Genomic DNA, 18,698 nt, shown 5'->3' with positions numbered 1-18,698 from the left:
GTCAACATTAGCATTCACCTCATCTTTCAGATACTTTCAACAGGCTCAGTGAATTCAAATGTAGATCTACCAAGCTGGCGACCTTGAAAATCGAGATTCGTGAAACTGAGGAGTAGGAATGGGGAAAATAAAGCGCACCTTTTTTTTAACGCATCAGCAATGCCACACACTGCTCCAAGTCTTTGCCCGTATCATTTCAGAAGTCAGCAATCGTATTACTACTCACGGTTCTGCGGCGTATACACACATGAGTAAATAAACAAAATGAGCTGCATCTTGCAACTATTGCCAAGAGTCTCTTCCAAATTGTATTGCGCTTTTTTTGCAGAACGCTGTCGTGCAGTGGCGAAGGTGACTTAAGCAGTGTTCTGCACGGGTTCGGGCAAAGCCATGAAAATTTCGAACACCACTGCACCCCCCCCCCCCCGTTTTTTTTTTTTTTTTCAATTACATGGCTACTCTCGGCTGGATTTTGCCGAAGGCGCCGCCGTCACTCACCGTATATGTATACGTATCATACGTCTCTATATGTATGAAAATGCAAGAAAGAAAAATGTTCCAGAAAAGACTCCCAGTCATGAGTGAGAGTCGTTAACCACAGAGCAACTGAGAAGCACATTCTTCAACGCTCAAATGGCAATCTATTTATATCCATCAAATACCGCTGTTCACGGGCACCTCTGTGGGGGGGGGGGGGGGGGATTTTGTCGTGTTTTTGGCATTACCAGCAAAATGGCACAATGAGCGCACATAGCCTAAAAGCTCCACATCATCACAACCATAGAGTTAATACACAGACTCAAGAGGAAAAGATCTCCATAGGGCCCATGTATTAAAAACCATAATCGCTCGGGTGCCGCCATGAAGGAACGATACTTCGCTTTCGGGTGACGTTCACTCGCAGTTAGCAGTTTGCCACAGCATGCTGGAATTACACTAGGTATTTTTTAAAATGCGAAGCATTTCTTAGCAAACTTAGGCGACTTTGAGCTTATCTATCTATCTATTTATCTATCTAGCCGCTTATGTTTGGGTGCTCTCGTGGTCACCCCCTTAACTTGCCATGAACCAAAATTAGCAAAGGAGAGTAAGATGGTTTAACGAATATTACGCACTGGTCAAGAAATGAATAATGTCACAATCCGTCCCGTACGTCGTCAAACACTTCCCGCCAGGCAGTGGCACATACCCATGGGCGAGTATGTGCCGCTAATACGCGGGTATGTGCCACAGGTGATAGACACTCAGTATCTACCCAGGGACGACTAGAACACACACGGGCAATTTTAACATGTGAGCGTTAAGAAATACCTTACATCGGTAGCGTCGACCCAACGAATGCAAAGAATAAATGTTAGGGTACCAGCTGGAATCGAAACCAAGCATTCTGCTTGGCAATGAAGCATTTTTACACAGAGCTACGCCAGGTCTCATAACTACTTTTCGGGGTGGCCTGAGCCCGGGCCAGTAACCGTGCAGGGTTTTTTCTTTTTATTTTTTAATAAAGTTTTCTGTCCCTCCGTCAAATAGACGCTAATCTTCGTGTAACGTCAATAGTGGTTGCAGAGCTGCCCACCTAATTTTATAGATATTACATAGATACTCATTCGATACAGCTGTCTCATCGGGTTAACGTCAATTGTGGTTGGTTGCCATGCACTGAAAATGATTTATGTAGCAGTGTCCAGGGCCAGCATCCTCGCGAGCATCAGCGCTTCATATCAGCTTCTGGTGTTGCTAATACGCATGTTCCAGTTGGCATCATTGCATAAGTGCTAACAACTGGTTATAAAAACATCTGCAACTCTTCAACATATGTCTATATAGGTCACCAACGTGGCCTCTATTTCTCACTGAAATTTGCGCAATTAAGAACATTTTGAGGCTGGTCGGGCATTTTGGCGCAATTTCAACAAGTTTCATGGTTTTGGTGCAGCTCTGCGCTCAAATGGGGATTTGTATCTAATTGGTGCAGCTGTTGCACCCCTGCATTTGTGATTACTGCAAGAATATTGCAGGGGCGTTAGTACCTATATACTTCAATTTTTTGCCATTTTCTGGCTTGTTAAAGCTCATTTCACAAAAGGAAAGGCATAAATGTGATCACAGTGCCGTAATCTCCCATTGGAGTTCTACTCCAATGGTAGCATCCATATGCATGGCCACTGGAGACTAGGCACTGCAGTCGTCGCGACATGCTAAGTTGGATCACATATGCCACCTTGCTTCACAGAACCTTGCTTTGACAAAGAGAAGGCAGCGGTCCGAGCGCATATTTTTCAGACTTTTCCATTTAAATCTGCCTTGTCTTACCACCAGTTCAAGTGCACTGGCATTTATAAAGAACAATGACTTACAAAGCACAACCAATGTTTTTGGCCCCATGGTGCTGTGTGCCACAATTATTGCATCGTGCACTCAGAGGAGCAGGATGTAATTTCAGATTTGCAATTTTACCTCAAGGATAACGAGCATCAACACTCATGGCTCCCCAAGATAATAAAGAGCACTCAAGCAAAGTTATGCACACATATTTACATCAAGCATTTTCAACATGGCTACTCTGCGTGTAGTGGGAATGCACATGTTAATTGGGTGAGCAACTGTGACACCTCCTCCCCCTTCCAGTGAAAGGTTCCACATCGCAAAGCCTTTAAAAAGTTATTTTGCAATTAAACATGGTGCCTCAGAGTCATCCCTTGTACTGATCGGGGAACATGTCATTGAGGAAGTACCGACACAGAGAACTTTGGAAAGGGAAAAAAACCACCTAACAAGTATCTAGTTTTGAAAAAAAAAATCAGTTTAAAACCTTGCAGCAAAGCCTATATTCAGTTAAAAACCTTGCAAGCCTAGGTTTTTTTTTTCTTATAATTCACTCATCAGGTCGCTTGTCAGTGGCCTACGTAGGGAGGTGGGTGTTCAACCCCCAAAGAATTTTCGAGTGCATATATACATAGATGCATTTATTTATGCATCACAGAAATTTCTTCAACGCGTGCCCGCGGCCACACCCACGCAACCAGTCGCCGAGAAGTAGAGACAGCAGATACAAACGCGGCAAAAGAAAAAATAGCGGCGATGACATCATTATAATTTGTTTTATTGATTGCAGCGTGGTGATGTGAGGGAAATAAAAAGTGGTCCCCAAGGGGTCCCTTTAGATGGTGTCAATACCTTCAAAATTCAAACGTAAAAGTTGCTGAGAGATACCTCCCAAGCTTTATTTGCCGTTGATATTTTGCAGGTGATGGATGCAGGTTCACGCAAATCGATCCCACAGGCTATCTCGGCCACAAAATTTTGTGTCTGTACTCCTTTAAGTGATTGAGTCTCAACTGATTTTACAGATACGCATTTCTAAATAAAGCGAGACCAACTGCCCATATCTATTGAGAAACTGTTGGCACATTATCCGGACCGCTCGCTTTCTTTACGCTTAGCTCAAGTGGCAACTGAAATGACTTCCCGGTCGACAACAGGTTCCATTGCGATTGTAGCATCCGTGCATACGGATGCCCAAATTTTATCTTCTTGGACTATTGTGAAAATGGACGAAGAAACTAGCTAAAAAAAAGAATCAGCTAAGTCTTCAACTTTTGTCAAAATGCACCCTCATCAATCAGCTCAATTCTTTCTTTTTTCACTGGAGTAATGCCAGAATTAGCATGGCCAACTTCTAAGGAAGTACCCACCACAGTGGTCTAGTGACTAAGGCACCTAGCTGCCGACCCGCAGGTCGCGGGATAGAAACTCGGTCACGGCGGTAGCGTTTTTGATAAAGGCGAAAAATGCTTGACCCTGTTTGCTAAGATTTATGTGCACATCAAATAACCCCAAGTAATCAAAATTTGCGCAGCCCTCCAGTACGGTGTCTTGCATAATCATATGATGGTTCCGGGAAGTTAAACCCAAACAATTATCAACTTTTAAAGCATTTGACCTAAATGTTTTTGAATTCACCAGGGCTTCTCTCACTTGATTTTAATGGTTGCAACTTCAGTCGCTCTTTTGCCAAGTGTTTTAATCTGTCATTTCATATGGATAATGTGCATGTTATCCAGGGATTTCATTAACACGTTTTCTTCATAGAAGTGGGTACAGAGTGATCAATGAAAATTACGTTTCCTTTAAATCTCTGCCACAATGGGGATTAGGCAGAAATTTCTCTAGGGGGGGGGGGGGGTAGGACCTGGCTATGCACTGGTGCAGGCCTTTCACCAGTGGCCCATCTTGCATGTAGAACACTTCGATATCTTTTCTGAGTATACAGCTTGTGCGTATGAGACTCCAGCTCTGCGTCTGGGCTGTAGCTAAATTATGTCAAAAGTGAAAAAAGGGATTTAACATCTTAAGCCCAAAAATGAAATTTCAACAGCTTAATATGCAAGCTAATATCTTAGGTTGCTTATTAAGCTGTTCCTATTGGATGCCCATGCAACGTACCAGTAACGGAAATCAAACTTCACAGAAATATCTGCTTTATTACAAAAAAAGAAAATCTTGAAGGGCACAGGAAACTAGTCATCTGGTAGTACATCACAGATTCCGTTGAAGCCAACATGACCTTCTTACAGACACATTAAAATTTTAGTCAGAAAACCAATATCAACTTAACTAAAAACAAGTTGTGCCCATGCACCAAAATATCAAGCTCTTCACTTAAACTGCAATGCATGCATTCAAGTGCTAAAATTTCTTCGTTTCAACAGTCCAGTTTTCATACAGCTTGCAGATCTTGAGCCCTACAAGCCCTATGTTTGCATAACCCCTAGAACGTGCTCTGCACAGAAGTATACAGTGTAAAACCATGAAACCATGCGTGTAAAAAATATTTTCATATCTAAGTACACTCAAATGTGCCTTTTTCACAGCAAATGATTGATTATTACAATTAGATACCACAAAAACAAGTGTTCAAAGTACTTACATTTTTGGATGGAACATAACACAAGACAGCCAAATACTGGCAGCCCCAGAACTGTGCATCATGACAAGCACCCAGTGCAGCAATAAATTTGAAGTGCACTGAAGTATCAGCTCGATGCAAGGTACCCATCAGCAGCTAGGAGATAGACACTCTTTCGCTCATTGGGAAGCGCACTCAACTATCGAGATTCTCCTATGGTACAGCATCTACAGGCACTGCATGCACATGCCTTAGGCAATAGTGCCTCTGTGTTGCCTTAATTAACTTCAGTACAAATGTTACATCACTTGCAAGAGAAATAGAAAAAAAACAAAGACTTCTTTTTTATAGAGAGAGATTGCCCAACATATTCACATTCATACGCTGCCATATCAGGCTTTCTTCAAATACCATAGGGCCTTGGGCCAGCTACGAGCTCAGCCACAACATTTTAACGTTGCACAATTCATGTGCAACGTTTTAGAAGGCACACACTGCCCCCAAGAATGCATGTAGTGCCACATTAGATGCCCTCGCATTACTTCTGCCAGCAAATAAAAGTCACGTCATAGTGTGCAGTAAAGCCTAGGGCACTGCCCCAGCCAACATGTCGATGCCCATTGGGCAATGTTGCAGCACTGATCTGTTTCAGGAGGATCCTTCAAAGCATGCACAAAGGCAGTGTGGAATCGCACGGCCACAACTGAGCATCTCAAGGCATGGAAGGCAGCTGCTTCTTTCGGCAGCCAAAGATGGAAAGGGTGACACCAGTTGACTTCGGCCTCAGGAAACACGAGCAGAAAATGACTGTCTGGTGCTTAGGAGTTTGGCCGCCATGCGAACATCATTAGAAGCACCGCAGGACATCTACAACGAGCCAATTAATGTTGCAAAGCAGTCCCAAGGACCACAACTGCAACCTTACCAACATTTACACTAGCTCATCAAAAAGAACATCGACCACAGTTTCGATGGTTTCGTGGGCTGAGCAGTCTACCACACTCTGGCGAACAGTAGGCATTGCTGCGCCCTGTAGAGCAGCATTAAGGGTTTGCTTCGTCCGCACTGGAAGATGGCCGAGAAGTGCCTGGGGGCCGCTCTTCTTGGATCAGCCCGCTGAGGTCGTCCTGCGAATCTGTGTCCCTGAGGCAGCCCCGCTTGATGAGGAACGGGCGGATTATGACGTTGTTGTAGAGGAACATGCCGAGGATGAGCACCACGAAGCCGACTATCTGCGTCCAGTTGAAGCCCTGCCAACGCACAGCCAGCGAGAATAGCCAGATGACCAGGGTTCGCACACTGTCCAGGACCATGCGCGTGGTTGCACTCAGCTCCTTCGTCACACTGATACCGGCAAAGTTGAAGAATGCAATGCTCAGCACCGTGCCTGGGTAGGAACAAAACAGGCACTGCACTCAGCGGCACTGTTCATGAAAGTTGGAGCAATTTAGAATTTTACCAGCCTAAACAACACAGCACTGCACTGCACATTGGTTTTCACCGCCTGGTACTCTCTTCAACATGTGCCTAAAATTGCAGCACACAGCTGCTCTTGCATTTAGACCGTGCCCCCTTGCCTTTGAGTCACCACTTTCATTTTAAAGGGGGAAGTGGGTTTTTGAAAGAAATCAAAATTTTCTTTAACATACTTAATAAAACTGCACAGACTTCTTTATGTCTTCGCTGATTCCAGATACAAAATCATTTTAAGATGTCAATTAGTTTTAAAGTTAATTAATATTAATTACTATTGTTTCTGAAAACAATAGAGCAGTATTAAAATGCATGTCTTGAAGGCTAGGCTTTTTCTAGCCTTTTGTATCAGAGCAGCTGAATGCAGCAGCTGCCAGCCACAAAGTCACAAGTGACATCGATATCACCAACATGTTGACTGTGGGAACTCTGCATTGTCTTATGCACCTTCTGGACTTTAGTACTTCTCGTTTCGTTCCTGAAAAATCCTCATACAGGAGTTGAACTGAACATCGACCCATATGTTGTGATAAAAATTGCGACTGGAGCTTAGAGCAATGTACAAGTAAAGCACAGTCGTAAACTTTCCTTGCGAGCCAGGCGATGACTTCAGATACTTGATGACTTTCGACAACGATGTAGCCTGCCTCAGTGAATTTCGGGACTTATCAGAGCTTCTGGGCACCATCTCGGACAGCGAGCAACTTTATCAATGCAGATGATGACTTAGGTGTTTCTGAATGCATCAATGCTGAGATCATGGCTGTCGCTGCCGGTGCTGCGAAAGTTTGCCAGCGCGGTTATGAATATGCCATGCCAATGCCTTCGCTGCCGCCGTTAACTAACCTTTTGCCGTGCTACGAAGCTTGCATTGGCATTCTGCGTCAATCAACGCTGTTGTAGCTGAATTCGCTTATTTTAAAAGCTTCAGTGATATTGAGGATTACGAACTTGACGGCGTGCTTCAAGCAAAACAAGTTTACGGATTATTTTGATGCGAAATAAAGCAGCAACTTGCAGTTCACACCTTGTTCTTCATTATACTATGAGCGAATCTGTATGTTAGTGCTTGTAACGATTTCCGAGAGCTGAATTTCTTTAACTTAAGCTTTAAATATGCATGTTTTGTATTTTGAATTATCGATATATCTAACTATTTCACGATCTCCTTTGAGTCTGATATATACGGGATCGAATGAACTGAGAAGGGGAGGGAGATCGACGTTTCCCACAGGCCATCCACCACTGGCGGCAATTTCATCCCTTGGCCAAAAGACCTGCAAAATAAGAGCAGAACGTAGCGTGCCAGATCCCATGCGCCGACTGCCCCATTTTGTACGCTGAGAAAACCAAGAACTTCCGTTAAAGAATGCGGCAGCACAAGAATGACCTTTGTCACTGGAACAGCGAACAGAGTGCAATGGCAGAACACTGCAAGCAGTTTGACCATCATACCAGACTTGAAGGCGCGGTGTCGAGCTCGTCGTTTGGTTTTGTACACTCCATGCATTTCTTGGGATGCACAAAGAGCGCCAGAATAGGTACGAGAAACTAGACCCTGGGAAACGCCTGTGCTGTCAAGCTTTTCGCATTGTGGGCTGCACAAACAAAATGAGGGGTGAAGGACCACCGAAAGTGCTTCTGCACTATAAAGCCAACTAAAAATGCAAAGGCATTTGAAAAAAAAAAAAAGAAAAACTAACAGTGGCATTAATATGCTGTGTCGGTACGACTGAACTGCAGACAAGTTGGGAAAATATGGAAGAAATATCTCATACGGGGACTCTGAAATTCAAACATATCATTAAAGTTTGGATGCCCTTCCTATTGCTGAGGGGTAACAATTCTCAGCCAAAAATAAAGCTTAACTTTGTTTTTGCGAGCGACGAAGCATCACATAAGGTATGAGTGATGCGTTTCTACCCCCTTCCTTCTTGAAAGCTGGCCGATACAACTTATAAGATACCCAATATAACAAAACCACTGTTCAATATGTAGTAAATGGAATTAACAAAATCCGATGGTCTCTGTCGATACTACAGTTTAACAGGACTTGAAATTCCGTGAGATGGTGCATAGCTATCGAGAAATTTTTGGTGCAGTACAATGCCTTTACAAAACGTTCACAAGCACCGGTCCTGTTTCTCTCTCGTTCTTGTGAATAACTTGTTTGGCACTCATAAAGTTCCCAGTCACCACATTTCTCATAGAGAAATGTAGTGACTGGGAAACTTTTTTCATTAAAATAAATTGCTGTTTCTACTTCATCATAGACTTAACGGTGTAATCTGTAAACAGATCACCTACCAAGATTGAATTGAGAGCCAGGGCAATACGTAAAACCACTATTATACCACCAAGAATTACGCATTTCACAAAAATAAACTCCTGTCTCATTAAAAATATAAACTTCAATTTTGAAACTTTCTCGTTGCAAACAGGGTTAGCTCCATCACCAAAGACACTGCACAGTGGTACTAATAGTTGTGTGTCTTGGAGGTATGCTATATGCATTGCATGGGCTTTTAGCAGTGTGGTGCCATCAATATTTCAGATTATATTGTTTTAATGGAAAATTAGCTTTTTAGTCATGTTTGCAATGTTCCTTAAAGGGACATTAAAGGCAACTGTTAGGTTGACGTTGATTGTTGAAATAGCACTCTAGAAACCTTGTAGTGTTACCTTTGTACGAATGAAGGGCCCATTTTGAAATGAAATCGCGTTTTAGCGTTCCACATCGGGTTGGCGCGCTTCATATTACCTGCCTCAAGAAACGGACCGACCGGACAGACTCATGTCACTGTTGCTGTGCACAACGTTGCCCGGCTCTACTGCGCTAGTAGCAGCAGACCGCTACAGCAGCCATTGTTGCTGCTGTAGCGGGAGCCACAGCAGCAACAATGGCTTTTTATCAATTTCTCCCCATTGGCTCCGAGATTGCATACGTTTTTGATTCAACTGAGCCCTGCTAGATGGCACCACCTTTCCAGTACAACTACGTGAAAATTTAATTTTTGAATCACTCGCCCCATTCCACATAGTAACGTCCGGCAGTCATTTTGTCCATGAATCAAACAAACGAACAGGCAGCATTTTATTGCGTCTCTTGATGCACGGGAGGTTGTTTATTATGTGCAGCTAGATCGATTACTAGTGATTATTTGTAGGCGGTCCATCTGATGGCATCGGGATCATTTTGAAAATGTCCTACTGCGGCGCATGCATTCTTGTGCATTTACCTCAATTTCTCGGTCAATAGGGCACTGTTGTTGATAATATAGTCGTTTTAGGTGTTGTCATACAGTGAGCTTTCACTCTGACATAAATTGTCATCTGACTTTAGTGTCCCTTTAAAATTAATGTCTTACCTAATCGGTGCATTCTGTGATGCCATTTGATTCCTTAACTTTAAATAAGAGTTATGAATAGTGTGTGTGTGAGAATATTCGAAAGTTTTGAATATTCATCGAATATTGTATTTGTGATGTTTGTATTCGATTTGATAACCACATATTAGAAAATTTCAAATATGCATATTCGATGTTCCCAAATATTTGTTCGCATATGTCACTGTGAAGAACTTACAGTTTTGCGCATTTGCGTTAAGAGCCTCAGTAGATCATGGAGTGATTACTATAACTTCAGCGAGTATGCGGTGATGCCTGCACATCATCGCGACAAACCTAACTATAAACAGCTCAATCAATCTAAATCATGTACTGCCTGCACGACGCGGCAGCAGATTAGCGCACACGGTCCGCTGCCGCGCCCTTTTGCGCGAGACCACAAGTGCATATCGCTCGTAGAAATGAAGGCCACTGCCGCTGCCACATTGGCTCGACCGCTGGCGCTGTTTTAAAAAACGACGCACGTTTAAAAAACGATGGCGCTGTTTAAAAAAAATGACGCACGAAACGTAATGACAGGTAAAGATACGAGTGCAAACTAACGAGTGATCCAGTTTGTTATGCCACAGGCATGATGCTTGTTCGGGAGCGCTTCTTTCCACGAGACAGGCGCAATTCAGGCGAACTCTCTCGCCCTCCCAACGCCACCTTCTATGCAGAAAGCGGCACCGTGCAGTTCCAGGCAAAGCGTCGCCTCCTCCACCAAGCCACCGTGCCGTTCCGGGGAAAGCTTCACCTTCTCCAAGCACCGGGAACTGGTCTCGCAGAAAAGGCCAAAACGTTATTTAAGGGGAGACGCGGGTCGAAAAGTCTCGGTTTTTTGGAAAATTTTCGCTTTTTTTTTTTCCGGCTGTATTGGCATCCTTGGACTATAATCTATTACTTCTGAAAATATCAAGCTGAAATTTGCACGAGAAATTATCAAAAAATGCTTCCAAGTGGGCAGCGGTGACGCGAGAAATGCGCGAAAGTCGCGAAAAACGGCGAAGTTCGCGTCGTCCTGTCGCGAAAACGACGCGTTGACTGCCATTTGCAATCGTGCACGCATGCTGCGAAGGCCGTATCCTTCATAATCCACTAGTAGCCAGTCTCGTGCCTTCACGCAGAATAAACAAAAAACGAGAAAAACAACGCGTACGTCACGCGTTTTGAATATCGCGGCACACAGCGCGAGGCCGCCATTGGACGGCGGTGCGCTCCACGTTCCTCCCCCTCCTATCTCTCCGGCAAAAAAACAAAGCCTCGGACGTCGCGATCGAGTTTTTCTGCGTTTCTCTGCATTTTTGCGTCATGACAAGCCCGAAGAAGTGCAGTTCAGATAATCGAAAGTTCAGAACTCGCCACAAGTATCGAGGGAAACGGCGTCGGACGCTTCGCAAAGCGACAGCGAACGACGATGTTGCCCCCGACTAACACCCCGACGCTCCGACTTCGGATAGGCCTAACACCGTCACCGAACCCTGCGACAGTGGTTGTGAAATAGCCGCTGCCGTGGAATTCGTCAGTGCATCCCAAAGGAAGATTGGATTCTTCGAGAGTGAACGTAGACCGGTAGATGCTGCTACTGCGAACATGCTGCTTTGCGAAATCGATGCGCTGACGGCACTTGTGGCGGGTGCGCAATGCCCAACCTGCCGCGAACGAAAGCTCGGCGTGCGAGAGGCAGCTGGAAAGCGCAAAGGACTTTCGGCATTCCTCGAACTGTGCTGTCAAAATTCTGATTGCCCTGAATCTGCACTTTCGTTCACGCACACATCGAGACGTACTGCTTTGGCCGGGGACCAAGGAACGAGCGCTCGTTTTGACAGCGGCAGCTCGCGTGACAGCTTTGCTGTAAACGTGAAGGCAGTTCTGGCAGCACGCGCTATAGGCGCAGGCCACGACCAACTTTCACGATTTTGTGCGATTCTCGGTCTTCCGAGCCCGATGCATCACAAGACATTCAACGGCATTTGCAAGAAGCTCCATGGTGCGGCGATGACGGCAGTGAGCAAAAACTTGCACCAGGCACGAAACATCACGAAGGACGCAGTCGGCGGCAGAGATGTGCCAGTCATGTTTGATGGCACCTGGCAGAAAAGAGGTCATAAAAGCCACAATGGAGTGGGCACAGTCGTGTCCCTGGACACGGGGCTCTGCCTCGATTTTGAAGTCCTTTCGAACTACTGCCATGCTTGCAGTATACACAGGGACCTTGGGGAGGATGAAGAGATATGGCGAGCTTTTCATCTTCCAGTTTGCCAAAAAAACACTGACTGCTCATCCCATGCAATGGAACCTGTGGCAGCTGTCAATATATGGCAGAGGACCTTGTCTTATGAAACTGCACTGCGATTCACCAGCTTCCCAAGTGATGGTGACAGCAAGGCCTACACTGCAGTCTGCGAGGCAAATGTATACTGTGACACCCCCATTGACAAAGAAGAGTGCACGAACCACGTTGCAAAGCGCTTGGGAACTGCCCTACGGAAATTGGCAACGCCACTGCCACGAGGCGAAAAACTGAAAGATGCGACAATAATAAAACTACAAACATATTACAAGATCGCCATCACGAGCAACAAGGACAGTGTCCGAAATATGTACACTGCCATATGGGCATCGTATTTTCATTGCTGCTCCAGTGATGGTGCCAGTAGCCACAACTTTTGCCCCGCAGGACCAAATTCGTGGTGCAAGCACAAGCGTGCGGAAGCACTGGGGGAGCCTGCACCATGCCACACCCCACTGTTGACGAAGGCTCAAGGATTGGCAATTATGCCTATCTACAAGCGCCTTAAAGAGGAGAAACTCCTTATTCGGTGCCTTCATGGCAAGACACAGAATGCAGCCGAACCGCTGAACAGCAAGATATGGCTGCTATGTCCAAAAACAAAGTTCGCCTCCAGAACAACTGTGGAGACAGCCACCGCTCTTGCTGTACTCTGGTACAACAAAGGCCACAGGGGCTTTGAAGAAGTGCTCGAAGGCATTGGAATTCTCCCCTCACAAGATCTGGCCACACATGGTGACCACTGTGACGTCATGCGCATCAGGAAGATGAACCTGAAGCAAACTGCAGAAGCGAGGGCACACCGTCGCAACACAGCGAAGAGAGCTCGTGTTGAGGACACTGACCGCAAGAGCCGTGAAGGACCAAGCTATGGTGCAGGGGACTTCTAGACACTTGCAGTGCATTCAAGGCAAGGTACTCTTCATTGTGCCCCAATTTGATGCAAAAAGAATGATTTCCTAATAAATGCCAACTTTGCGAACTTTCAAACTTGTTTTTCTCATTTTCATTTTTTCTGACAGTTTCACGTTTTCCGGGCAGCCTTTTAGAAACTTATATTCATTGTATAGTAACGAAACTTGGCACACATATTCTTCAACACATGCAGAATGCAAATATCTACTCTAAATTGCAATGCCTACCAGCATTAGTTGTGAAAATATTAGCTTATTGTTTCAAGGGAGATTGAAAATAATAAGTCATTCAATACAATTTTTTTTTCTTGGTTCCAATATTTCTGTGACATATCTATATAGATATTTGCACTTTTCAATCTACCAAGAGTCAAATAAGATCAGACACAGTGCTTTTACTGAAAGTTTAGTACATAAAAGAGTGCCCGCAAAAAATGTAACTTTTTGCTATTGTTTATGGCATAACTCAATAATTATAGCAGCTACACAAAAAATGATTGCATATTTTAAATCTGCATGAAAAACTATACTAATAACAAACTTTTCAGGTCTCTATTACTAGAAATAAAAAAAGACTTTTTCGAGGAGCGTCTCCCCTTAAGGCCGTGCCGGCCCTATGTTTGGAGAATTTCGCCCCAGCCGACGTCGTCGTGCTGACCGGCTCTGTACAAACGACAACCTGCTTACTAAACGTTCCTACTTGTAGCTGTTTTGAAAACGATTGCCTCCCTATTCCGCCTCTGGGCGAAGGCTTCAGCGAAGTCCGTTTGGCTGCTCGCCGCTCTCTGCTACCGCCACCATTGCAACAAACAGGAAATCCTGACAAGTTATTACTTCGCTGTGTTTGGAAAATGAGCTCTTTTTGCAAATGGGGCCTGCCCAGTGAGCGAAGTGACCTTTGTGGCCCAGGCAACTAACAATCATTCCAATGAAAGGCTAAGGCACAGGATTCTCGCCACCGAAGGATAAGCACGCACACACAAGCACCTAACCCCATGCCCCCATCTGCGGGGCAAAGTATGCTTGGGAGATAGGCGCGCATTGGCACATTGCCATGAGCTGGGTGCCGAGCGCAGGCAACTTTTTTCTTTCTTGAGTTTTCATATATACAGTCAAATCTCGATAATTCGAACTTGAAGGGGCCCGAAAATTTGTTCGAATTAAAAGAAGCTCAAATTAATGAAAGCTAAGTAAATAGAGGGCTCCCTATGCAGTGGCACATGTGCATTGAGCTAACACACGAGGAAAAGTTTCAGAAGACTTAGATTTATTCACAAATTACAGGACATCCATCATTAATTGAAATAATCGGTAATGCGCATCTGCACACGTTTGCCTTGCAGCGAGTCAATTTTGCACGCAGCTTGCAAAGCATGTCTACTTCGGCTTCAGAATTCTTCTGGCGCAGCGACGTCTGGCGCCGACACTCTCTAAAGACGACAACAACAACTGCATCTCAGCTACTACCCTCTGCGCCAAAACCGCAGCGTGGCCAGCACGTGACAAGAAAGGAGGAGCCTATCCATGCAGAAATACGCATATTTGCATTTGAGATAAACCAACACTCCACGGCAGCTTTTTTTTTGCTCTCTTCGCGCGCATCGTTGAAAGAAGAGTTACGTGGCAGGGACGAGAAAGGGGGAAGCGTGGCACAGGCACGTGAAAGAGAGCCACACTCCGCGACAGCTTTTTTTCCCTCTCTTTGCGAATGACGCTGAAAGGAGAAGGGTCTTTACGTGGCAGGGGCGGAAAAGGGGGATAATTGGCAAAGGCGCATCGCGAATCGGCATTTGAGAGAGAGTGAAAATTCCACCGCAGCCTTTTGTTTCCTTTTCTTTTTTCGCGCAGCGTTGAGGCGTTGGAGGTGCCGCCGCGGGATTGGGCGGGGTGCTGAAAGCATTTCCTGAGCACGGTATATTCGAATTAACCGTCGGAAGTGCTTGCACGCTCATGTTACTGGGTGTTTTCGCCCATTGAAATACATATAGCTTTGACAAGACCTCATCGCAAGTTTGAATCAACCGGAAGTTCGAATTAGGCATGTTCGAATTAATGAGATTCGACTGTATATAAATACGTATTCATATACGGTGCATAATACCGGTGGCAACAGCGAAAACCAGCGAGACTGTATGTATAATTGGTATCACAATAAAAATCTCTACGCAAGGGCTATCGCATGCATATACGTTACAGCGCGCGGCTGTGATGGAGTAAGCTTTGTAGGTGATGCACTGCACGAAACTAGCTAGGGGGTGCTCAGCTTGACGTACGATGGTAACGCGTTTCTTGTATAGCCACGCCAGTTTTCACTAATGGATCGCTGTACAAACGTATGCACACATGTCGAAGCTTGACGAGTCGTTCATCAGCTGTGTCGAGACTTCAGCATGTATACTCTTTTCATAGATGCGAAATGATTTCATGGTAGTGGATACGGTCATGCGAATGAGCTGAAGTGTTTTCCCGCGCATTTCCAAACATAGAAAAGGCCATGCATTTGCCAGTGCAAAAGCAGGGCAGTCTCTATATTGCCATCACTATCGTGTAAAGGTGCCCAAGCTAGCTGAACAGCGGTGCTTTCTGGTGGTGCTAACGTGTGTTTTAGACTTGAACGTATTTTCAGGTTCTGAAAATGCATCAAAATGTTAAAGATTGGGTTTACTGTATAGCAATAAATATCTGAGCCTGAAATCGCATTGTGATTTATTGATTGATATGTGGGGTTTACTGTCCCAAAACCACCGTATGTGAAATTGCATCGTGGAATTTCGTTGCAGCGGGACGGCAGAATAAAAAGTTTTCATTGTGGCGACAATATTTGTGCATTGACTCCCATGGACTGCTGAAGGGGAACCATGAATTTTTCGCTGTAGCGGGAATTTCGTTGAAGCAGCGCTCAGCGAGGTTTGACTGTAGGACCCAGACTAACCGAAACTCTGCTGAAGTGAACTCACTCTGATTCACATTCGTGAACGTTTTTGTCAACTGCACTCAGACTCACCAGAATTTTCCGCAAGCGATCTCACTCGGACTCACACTCACGAAGATGTAACTCAGCCGGACTCACTCAGATTCCAACTCGTGAATATTTTCCTCAAGCGGACTCACTCCGGCTCAGACTCAAATGGTTTCCTCAAGCGGACTCACTCAGGCTCAGACTCACCTAAGTATAGCTCACCTAAGTATAGCTCACCTAAGTATAGCTCACCTAAGTATAGCTCAGTCGGACTCACTCAGAGTCGCGCCTCAATCTGAGTTCGAGTGAGTCTCAGTGAGTTGACTCTTCGGCGAGTTTGCAGACCTATGCTGGCCGCTGCAGTGACTCAAATGGCTAACCCTCATAAATGACATGGAGCTATCAGGCGTTCTTCAACGGGGTTGAGGGCAGGCAGCTGAGGAGGTTTGGGAGGATTTCGGTACCTGTGCGTAACGCTCATCGTAGAAACTGGTCACGTGCTGCTGTGCCTACGTAGCAACGATCCTCACATTGATGGCGATACCTTTTTTTTCTCTCCTCCTGGCTTGGAGGCGGCGCGCACGGTCAGACCAGACACCCCTGTAACCCTCCTCTTTTCCTCTCTTTCACATTCCGCTCTCTCCCCCACCATCTGCCCCCAGTGTGGCATTGTTTAAGTCACCTACTGTGAGAGAGAGAAAGAGAGAGAGAGAGAGACAGTTACGACGACACAAATTTCTCTTCACTTCCCCTCCCAGTGATGGAAGCGACTACTTTTTCGAGCACACTTTGAAGCATGAAAACTCCTACTTTGGAGCAGCCATAAGAGTTCCCGAAGCAGAAAAAAATGCCAGTATAGAGCAGCTACTAGTGTTTTAGGATCAGATATTAAATTTGCCACGCATTATTTGGAGTTCAGAGCATTGTCGAAACATCTTGTAAATATTTTTTTATTATGAAATGTATTTACCAGACAACAATCAAAGTAAGTTTCATGAAGCAAACAATGACAGGTTTTCAGAAAATGTGCTGTGAAATGATCTACAATTTGAAATTAGTATTTGTGGCAGAAATCAAATCAAAACGTAAATGCTAAGTGCCACATTTAGAAGTAACCACAGCCCCATAGAGCTGTTGCCAAATAAGGAGTAGAAAATAGGCATGAAATAAAAGCAATCCGGCTCATTTTCACAATTCACCACACTAGCCTGCGTGTCCAGCTGAGAAAAAAATAGCCAAATAGCCTGTATAGTCAATATGACAGTTCTGTTGCACAAATGGGTCAGAGTTGATAATTCTGCACACAAGTAGCACAGTGGGACGAAAGTACACAGATTCTTTTAAGTTTCTTGAGGACTTGCGAGAAGATCAACGAGTAAAAGTTTGTCACTCTCCTTCTCTCAGTGTCATTTCAGAGCAGCTTTGAAGCAATTAGCAACAAAAATTACTGTTTGGAGGAGCACAGAGCAACATTTCTCTTTTGTAGCAGTTTAGAGCAATTGGAGCAGCACTTCCATCACTGCCTTTCTTTCAAAGCCCCTTAAATAACGCGAGGGCGCAGACTATTGTAAGCCAACACCTTGGGTGGTGGCGTGCCATCTAGTGAGCATTGTTGGAATCACCGGAGAGGGGACTGAGTGCGACCGTAAAATTTGCCACTACGTAAAAGAACGGCACAAATTGGATGGAGCAAAGAAAGCGACAACCAGTTGTTTTGGCTATGAGCGCTGTAACCCCTTCAAACAAATCGATGTGCGAGGTCGCCTGATAAGGACTGGACGGGCATGTGCACCTGCAGCTAGTGTCACGTTGATAGATGATGCATCAATGCATTCTGCCACGCGATCCTGCGGTCCGCACACCTTTGCTCATGCCTGTACATGTGTTAATTGCAGTCTAGTGTGCACTTTGAGAGCAGTGCAGCTCTGCTTAGACCCCCTGAGATTCATGCTTGGTTTTACGATTTTCATTTAGTGCCGTGACTGTATAAGCGCAACAACTGCATCAAAAGTGGCAGCTCAAGAATTGGGCCCACTACAGAAAACCACTGACATTTACCACAACAAAGGAAAAGAAAACCACAAATATGGTATTAAAAAAAAAAAAAAAACACCAGGCCTGGATGGATCGCACAGCACAATCACAGTGAAAGTTGGAAGAGCGGCCTTTTGTGATTTTTTTTAACACTCTTGGGACACCTCAGACAAGCACACTTGCGTGGTGCCCAATACATTACAAATCGTATTTTTTTGTGTAGTGTAAAGTGTCCACCGTGCCATTTTTCTTCATTTTTTGTGGAAGCATGATACCTGCTACTTGTAAGGCACTTTGTTGATGCTTCAGCTGATGCAGAATTACGCCTGAGGTCATTGTAATGGGTTGGAGCATGCAATGGCACACTTGTAATGAAATTCGCAGTGTGCGATGCCTAGAAGTAACTTTACTGTTCTAAAACGCTTTATTACGCACACTAACATGACGCGATTCCTTATTTAACATGAAGCCTGCATAGGGCCAGTTTGCAACAGAGTTTCAAGCCCCAGTGTGTTGGACTGTTACACAAAAGGCCCAGGTTCGATTCCTATTCTGTCCTCCCTCTTTTGATTTATGTAGTTCTTTCTTACTTCTTGCGATACTGGTTACAGACACCAGTGGCGGCGGACAACTACAGTGCCATTATTGGCCCTTGCTGTCTCGCAACAGTGTTTGCTGTAAAATTGATCAAGCTACAATGGATGGGTAAACAAAGTAGGAAAGTTAATGA

The 18,698-nt window shown here is 44.9% G+C and overlaps 1 protein-coding gene and 1 long non-coding RNA gene across 3 annotated transcripts in view; both read right to left on the bottom strand.

The window, feature by feature from the left end:
* Positions 1-4,464: 4,464 nt before the first annotated feature.
* Tango9 (transport and golgi organization 9) overlaps positions 4,465-18,698 on the bottom strand; it is a 60,081-nt gene continuing 45,847 nt past the window's right edge. For both annotated transcript variants that reach the window (XM_075890879.1, XM_037420149.2), the window contains one exon: positions 4,465-6,296. In XM_075890879.1, coding sequence (XP_075746994.1) covers positions 5,953-6,296 — 344 coding nt within the window. In that variant the 3' untranslated portion in view covers positions 4,465-5,952. The remainder of the gene's footprint in view (positions 6,297-18,698) is intronic.
* Positions 13,036-18,696, bottom strand: LOC142804200 (uncharacterized). The gene is made up of 2 exons (XR_012894505.1): positions 16,187-18,696; positions 13,036-16,141 (listed from the first exon to the last, which is right to left on the bottom strand). It is a non-coding gene; the product is annotated as an uncharacterized LOC142804200 (long non-coding RNA).

The sequence above is a fragment of the Rhipicephalus microplus genome, chromosome 3, assembly GCF_043290135.1.
Source record: "Rhipicephalus microplus isolate Deutch F79 chromosome 3, USDA_Rmic, whole genome shotgun sequence".
Taxonomy (NCBI): Eukaryota; Metazoa; Arthropoda; class Arachnida; order Ixodida; family Ixodidae; genus Rhipicephalus; species Rhipicephalus microplus.
The sequence above is the reverse complement of the archived record's forward strand: the minus strand, read 5'-3'. Positions and strand labels throughout refer to the sequence as shown.